Source organism: Hipposideros armiger, unplaced genomic scaffold (genome assembly GCF_001890085.2).
Source record: "Hipposideros armiger isolate ML-2016 unplaced genomic scaffold, ASM189008v1 scaffold_434, whole genome shotgun sequence".
Lineage (NCBI taxonomy): Eukaryota > Metazoa > Chordata > Mammalia > Chiroptera > Hipposideridae > Hipposideros > Hipposideros armiger.
In genome coordinates, this window is record NW_017731784.1 from 727,946 (window position 1) to 736,161 (window position 8,216).

Consider the following 8,216-nt stretch of genomic DNA (forward strand, 5'->3'; position numbering starts at 1 on the left):
CGGCGGCAGCGGCGGCGGCGGCGGCGGCGGCGGCGGCTGGGTGCTTGCTGCACAGCAGGCTCCGAAAATAAGCCGGGTCCGAGTGGAAAGCGACGTAGTTTCCCTGGAGCGGAGCAGTTTCATAGTTTAGAGGGGGTTTGCAAGGCGAGCGCACGATTTCCGGGTAGTGCGAGCCCGGGTATTTGCTAAAAATCTGAGGTAGATGGGCGGCGGGGCGCGCGGCGGCGGCGGCGCCCGGGCGCGGGGACTGCGCGCTGATTGGCAGGGGCCGCGCGGCTCCGCTCAGGCCCCGCCAAAGTTGGTGCCTGTCCTTCCAGAAAGCCGGGCGGGGGCTGGCGGCGGCGGCGGCGGCGGCGGCGGCGGCGCGCTCTGGCGGCGGGGCCTTTGTGGTCAGGGCCGGGTCGATCCTCCTGCGCTTGGTCTTGAGGACCCGCTCGGTTTTGCAGGAGGTGTAGAGCGCTTCCACGTCTTCCCGGGAGATGAGCGTGCATTTGGCGGCGTGGAAGGCGATGCTGTTGATGGCCTTGAGTTTCCGCAACTCCTCCAGATCGCAGTGGTGCTTTTTCACTTTCAGATGATCCATGCGCTTGTGCACGGTAGTCCTCGGGATGTTTTTCAGCAGATCCGTGAAGACTTGGGAGAGAGCAAACATTTGCTTTCCTTTAATGATGAGGTAGCCGAGCCTCACGCCATCCACCTCTTCAAAACCTGACTTCAGGTCTCCCATCTCGGGCACTAAATGATCCCCACCATTTGCAGCAAATATATACGTGACGCATACATACACATGTATGTATGTTAATCCTCCACCAGATGCTGCGTGTGTCTCAAGGCATCCTGCTAATAAAATAACAAAGACTGTTATTCCCGGCGAAGGGAGTGCCAAACTCTAGGCGAAATTATTGGAAAAAAAACCAACAACATGAAATTACACTGACTTGATTCTTGCTTTTTTTTTGGTTTTCGTTTTTTTAAAAAAGAGGGAAAAAACCATCCGGTTTTTGATCTACCAGTGAGTTGGTGTAAGTCCCCGATGCAGATCAGTACCTGGGCCCCTCTATTCCTTCCTTCTCCATTGGAGCACTATGATAATGGAATGTGAAGGGAGAAAGAGAAAAGAAATGCAGCTGCTATTCCCGCCGCTGCTTTAGCTACAAATAAAATGACAGAGTGAAGTGAGCTCGTCCGGAGACACCTTCATCAATTAATTCCCCTAAAGCCAGCGCTGATTGGACACTCCTGACAGGTGATGCAATAAAAATTGATATTCCACCCCTTCCCCCCAAAATCTCCCACTAATTAGCATACCCTTATACTGCCACCTCCCCTCCCAAAGTAAATAATACAGTCGGTATATAAATCTTTCCATTAAACTATCGGAGCTCAGAAACAGCCTGACTCACAGACTTCATCTGAACCAGTGTGTGTACGCTTAAACACACACACACACACACACACACACACACACACACACACACACACACACAAAACTGTATATTCGCCTTTAAAGGAATATTGCCTATTTTTTTGCTTTATTTGCATTTTACCGCTACAGCTATTATCATTTCAAAGAAAAGCATTTAAAAAACATTATCAACCCTAAATAGATACACCCCACCCCCTTTTCCTTTGGAAAATGGAGATTAAGTGAAAATGTGCAGAATAGCCTGGTATTTCCCTTATGGGAATGGGGAAGGAGACCGACCGGCTGCGAGCTCCAAAGTTAAATCCGCGCGGTGAGCCGCCCCAGTACGGACTTACGTTTTGAATTTCTCTCGATTTTCTTTCTTTTTTTTTTTTCTGTAATGCCTTTTTAAAACCAGAAACAAAGTTTTTTGACCAAGGAAGCAGTTCAAGGTTCCAGCTCCGAAACACTAACAATTCAATTGGATTTGGGTTCTCTGCTGGGGGGTGGGGTGGGGAGGAGGTAGTTTCATGTCAGACCCATAACAAAGCATAGATAAGCTAGAAATGTGTACACTTTTCCCAATTAACCAGGCTGGATTGAAGGCGGGATCGTCCTAGAGTCCCCAGCACAGTCTGCCTGGGTCCTGTTCACTGCAGGCCAGAATTCCAGGAAGCTGCTAGCTTCTGCAGCAAAGAAAAGAAAACGTAAAACGCCCAAGGTGCTACCAGAGGTTTTACGTAATAACGATGAAAAGAAAGTGCTGATATATGATGCAGACCATTTCAGACGTCTATGATGCTTTTGGTTGGGAGTTCAAATGAATCTTCTACAACTCGCCCCCCCCCTTTTTTTTCATGAAAGCCAAGCATCTGCTTTAAAAAAAATCACTTTGGATGAATATCAATATTGTTTAACCTCTTCTTAGTCAAATTAAGGCATATTTTGGTGTCATTTTCAAGGATATCCAACATATTGCCAAATGAGAACAAGGGTCTTTCCAGTTGCGTTACCACGATCCCAAGGCGGTTTGTTGGCTGCTTTGCACAATTCAGCAAAATCTTCTTAACTGTTCGGTGTTTGCAACTACAACATAAATGCAATCCAGGCATTTATATGTTTCCTGTTCCTGCAAAAATAGACACATCCGTATGGTTAAAAGAATAAACGGATATTTCTGAAGCTGCAAGAAAAAAATTGTACAGCAGTTTCTTCCTTTACATCCAAAAGTTCCAGCTTCCCCTCCTCTGGGCTGGCTAGCACAAGCAGGTATGGCTCAAAAAAAAAAAAAAGATAAAAACCGAGGAATCACATACAAAAATGTAGTTTGCATGAAATCTCAGCCACAGTTCCCCACCCCCAATCTCATCTCCTTTGTAATTTCCCAGGAATTTTGAAGAGAATTGGGAATTTCAAGAAGTGCATCCGGAAATTAAGGAAGTCTATTTAAGAGAGTCTGTAACTCAGAGGTTGGGATTTGAAAAGTCAGCTCTGGACTACTGTTGCACTCAGCACAGATGTAATCGCCGCTCTTCAACTTAATCAATGTGTGTACAAACCGCGATGTCTAGTTCTTGCCTTTGAAATCTAAGGCTAGCATTTCCATCCAAGAAATCAGAGCTACAGCAAATTACATTTTTGTCCCTTGAATGAGAGAAGGATCATTGAATGGATCTCGTGATATTTCAGGCTTTAAACGTAACCGAGAGGCAGCAATGAACAATGCCTCGTCACAGCTAATACCATCCACCGAGTTGGCTTTCTCTTGCATCTGGATCCATCATACCGCGTTTTTCTCTTTCACTTTCACCGGAGGCAAAATGCAAAAGGTTTAAGCAGAAAGCAAAGTTTCCAGGAAAAGCAGATGCTGGTGTTTGTATTTTAAAGTAGAATGACCAGAGTCTTTCTACGACCAGTGACAATAATGTTTTAAAATTCCTCCTGATGCACTTATATACTGCCAGCCCTCTTCCTTTCACCCCACCCCCGTCCAATTCCCCTCCCCCAGCTTTAAGATTTCCACCGGAGAGTCAAACAGCCAAGAAATAGTAAACTCAGAAAAAGCCTTTGAGAAGACGTTACAAAAGGTTGGCTAGAGCGTCCTTTTGGGGAGGGGGAGGGAGGAGCAGGGGGCAGGTAGTTCTAGTTGTTCTCCATTCCTATTTAGATTTGCGCACACACACACACACACACACACACACACACACACACACACACACACACACACACTCCTATTCCTCCTGCACATGGCAAAATGATTTAGTAACCATTTCAAAATTACATTCTTTCCCTCTCCTGTCTTCTCTTTCTACCTTTAAAATGCTGGCAATATAGATGATTTTTAAAACTAATAGCATATTTAGTATTATTTTTAAACTAAAGGCACCATCTGTTGGGTCAAATATAGAAAAAAAAAGGCTAGGGGATTTGGGAATTTGTCTATATATACAATTTATGGGAGTATCTTTATATGTGGACTGAGACACCTTTACACTTATACATTTTTAATACTCCTATTACACATCTTTCTTCTTGTCTAATACATTCTTTTGTTCCTTTAACTTCCCCATCTTTGAATGTGTATGTGTGTGTGTGTGTCAAGGCGTGAGCGCTCGCAATCACACACACACACACACACACACACACACACACACACGGAATGTGACAGACAGCTTTCTTGTGGCCATCAGCACACGTTGCATATCCGGGGTCTTCTGCAGGCACATTGGGGGTCGGTCCCGATAAAAAGATCTAGCAGAGGCCCCTGAGCGCTCACACATGAAAGGCAGGGGACTTTAAGATGGATTTGCATGCACACAGGGGATTTCGATCAATAGCTACCAACATTTATGGCTTAGATTATTAATGTGAAAGCTGGCCAAAAGAATGGGGATGAAAAATTAAAGGTGTCTGTTATCAATTATGCTTAAAGTTATGCAATAATTTACTTACTTTGCCTGGATGTGCAGATCCAGATGTATAAAGTACTATTCTTCAAAAGCCAGGGGGTTTCTTTGATAAATTTGTTGACCATGTCAGCCGCCTCTACAATCAAAGATGAACCCAATTCAGATGATGGACTGTATTCAAAATCTTTTTTAAGAAAAGATATATCAACTTCTCTGTTTCTCAAATGCACACATATATGTTGGTGGATATGCCCAAATTAACATTTATGTGTATATCCATCTCTGAGGAACCCAAGAGTTACTTATTGGGAATTTAGGCATATATATGAAATGAGTTTGTTAGTTAAATGTGATTATTCAGTGAGGAATGCATCATCTACACACTATCATAAAAAGTATTTTAGCTTTGAAAACAAAGCTGTTTGCTAAAGGAGAATCCTCTGTGGCAAATACAAATAGAAATATATTCTTAATGTCCACTTACTTCTGCATTTATTGTAAAAAAATCAACACTTTCAGTTTTTAAAGTGATGGGCTATGAAGATATGAACATATTTGTCTTTACTTATCCTGTGTGAATGTGCTAAATTTACCTTCAGATGTTCTATTTTGATTTATTTTCACCATATTTTATGTTTAAATACCACTACAATTCAGTCTGACCTCTTTCCTCTGGAGCGAAGTAATGCACACGGCATTTACAGTCTTTTAAATGGTTAGCTGGGAAATGCAATAGCAATTTGCAGAAGTAGTTTACTAATGGGGAAAGTTCTTTTGAAAACCTGAAGGAAAGCCTAAGAGTACTTTTGCATTTCTACACTACAACTGTCATATAATTAAAGTATTGAAGAGCATTAAAATAATCCTTTTCTTCGAAGCTTTCATCCTTACATACGTAATTTAAATGAGGAACACCCACCCCCATCACCATCCCCACCGCCTAACTCTTCACCATATACACGTTTGTTTTAGTGATTGCTGGGCACATTTTGTTCAAAGTGAATTCAGACAGAAAAGACCAAGGAACATCACAAAGACCTCAACAATGTAAGTATAGTGGTTATAAGAATAAAAGAAGCCCCTTGTACTGTTAGCCAAAAGTAACTGTAATACAACGTAACAAAGACTAAAATAATAATAATTTAAAGTCTCATATCGCTGAATTAATCAAAGATATAAGACAATAAAAGCTTGTGTGATAGTCAACAGTTCCTTACTTAAATGTATCTAATCTCACATGCTCTCTGCTCTTTGGAAGGGGAAAATGAGAACAGAGGAGAAGGAAATGGCTAAATTAAGGAATGACTTAAATTATAACTTAGTATATTTTCCTCAATTTTTTGGTCTCATCCACACAAATCAGGGCAAGTCTCCAAAAGGGCACATCCTTCTGTTCTTAAGGCATTTAAAAATCCTGTTTTTAACAGAAGTTTGGGACACAGAGTATATGCCATGTTGTCTACTGACCCATAATCAAAATGCAGTGACCTTCTACCCTTTTTATGCCCCCTGACCCATCTTGAATTCAATGCAGCCTTTATAAATTTGCAAATCCTTGGAGGTAAAGGGGTTTTTGTGAGGCTTTGTTCTGAAAAGCCATAAGAGTGTGCTTTCTAAATTAGACAAAAAGGTAAAGCAACAAACCCTAGTGGACAAGATTTTATACAGGTGAGCAATAGGCAACTCTTCAAATAACACATATTGTAAGCTAAAAAGCAGTTATAAACATGGAAGACAAGAAGGTTATAGATGGCATCAAATTAGAGTGTGGTACAAATCACTTTCATGATGTAAGAAATGGTTAGGCCACAATCTTCCTGCTCTCCTCATCTCAAGGGCTGTGGGGGACCCTAGTGACTGAGAAAGGAATGGGGAGGGGGATAGTAGTGAGAGAAACGGGAGGGAGGGAGGAAGGGAAAGAAAGAAAGGAGGGAGACCTGATCTGAATCTACAGGCACATTCCCTTATCTTTTCTATCAGCCAGTTTAAAGGACACCATAATTATGATGGTGATAAAACAATGCCTGCTTATGTGTGCTGAATAAATAAAGAATGTTTACAGCTCAAGAATCTTTTAATTCCAATTAAACTCTATCAAAGAAAAGCTACTTTCCCTACTGCAACCGTCTTTCCCCCCAATTATCTTGTTTTGTTGCAATATTTTCCTATGAGACACCAGGGCCTCTCACAATTGATCCTGAATGTAGAAAAAAGAAATCTGAGGAAGCAGAGTTCAATGCTGATATATTAAATAATACACAAATATCAAGAGCCACAATTTATTTGTGTTGTCCCAATTTTTGTTTATTTTCCACTAGGGCCATATGTGTAGAAACTGAACCTGAGTCCTGAGGCCTTCCTATGGGCTGCTGAAGCCATACTGAAATTCTGAGCACCCATGAGGGAACAGGGGAAAGATAAGACATGTGAGGCCTGCTGGCCTCTGTAAAGGGAATCCTCTGGTTCTGTTCCTCTGGCTTCAGCCCAAATCCATCTACGAGCACTGGAGCCAATCACTGTCTTCCACTGCTGCAGCTACTGGGCACACACAAAAAAGCGGGAGATCAAAAAATCCCAAGTTCACATTTATGGATACACAGGATCATTTCATATTCATGGCTTCAACAAATCACATCATAATCAGATTTAAACAAGGTTTGGGCAGTAATGCCCACCAGGCTGGGTCCTACACACTGACAAGTATCACACACTAACCAGAAAAGTTGCTTTTTTATTTTGGAATCATAGAGTGAAAATTAAGTCTTTAACTTTGAAAAGCTTACTTTTCACTTTTGAGGCCAATTTTTACAGTCATAAATGTCAAATAAACGCCTCTCTTTAAATCATTCCTCAACATTATAATTCAAACTTCTATTTTCTTCCTTTCTGTTTTAGTAGTGTTTTGTTTTTTAAAAACACATGGCATAACAAACATTATTAAAAACACACTCATTCCGTTAAATGCCCCTATAGACCCGCCCCCCCCCTTTTTTGGTTTTTACTCCATCTAAATAGCGCGTTGCTAAGTATAAACTTAAAAAGAAATTTTCCTCGAAGAAATATCTAATATTTCTTGGTAAATTCTATTTGGAGAAGTGGTACAAAAATACAGTGGTAAAATATTTCAGGGTGTTCTAAGTTTGCTGGGTAGTTGCAGGCCCCTTTCCTTTTGAAAGTTTAGAGGGCCAATACCCTCAATTCTACAGGCAGAATTAGGATGGACTTAGAGGGTCCTAAACGTGACCGATTCACTAAGGCGGGGGGCTACAGCTTGCAGCAACGTGCTCGGCAACCTAATCCTACGCTAAAAGAGGGCAGAGAGCGAAAAAGAATGGAATACAAACTCTCCCGACATTTGTAGTTACTTTCAAGGTGGATTGTGTATGTTAAGGCTGATGGGAACGTCTGGTTTTTGGAGCAAAAAGAAGAGAAGGTAAGTGTTTGTCCTTGTATTCACCAGTTCGTAGAGAAACAATGAAAGAACAAAGGGAACCACTTCTCCATCTGAACATTTTCTGTATCTCCCTCTGTTTCAGGCCAAAAAGCTTGCCAGGGGAATCGCTTTACTCTACCTTAGGTAGTTGTTGCTAGGCTTGTTGAACCAAGAATGAGAAAAAAGTTGAGGGGCAGTGTAAATATAGACTAAATAATAATAATGATAATAAAAGCTTGCTGTGGCGACTCTACAGCGCTGGTCGCAGTAACTTAGAGTAGAAGTTGCTACATCAGGAAGGGGAAGCCCAAGAAATAACCTTTACACCCCAGATTTCGAATCCAGGCATTTAAATCGCCTTTCTTACTGTCTGAAAGGATTTCTGCGCACAAAATGTGTAGGTGCTGTCTATAGGAAGAGAGCGGTGTACCATTTAGGTCGAAAATGTTCTCTATTGCTATCTGGAAAA

At 41.7% G+C, this 8,216-nt stretch overlaps 1 protein-coding gene across 1 annotated transcript in view; it reads right to left on the reverse strand.

The window, feature by feature from the left end:
- The window catches only part of SKIDA1 (SKI/DACH domain containing 1), a 7,643-nt gene extending 2,211 nt beyond the window's left edge, over positions 1–5,432 (reverse strand). Inside the window, exon 1 of the mRNA XM_019665128.1 lies at positions 5–5,432. Coding sequence (XP_019520673.1) covers positions 5–727 — 723 coding nt within the window. The 5' untranslated portion in view covers positions 728–5,432. The remainder of the gene's footprint in view (positions 1–4) is intronic.
- Positions 5,433–8,216: the final 2,784 nt, after the last annotated feature.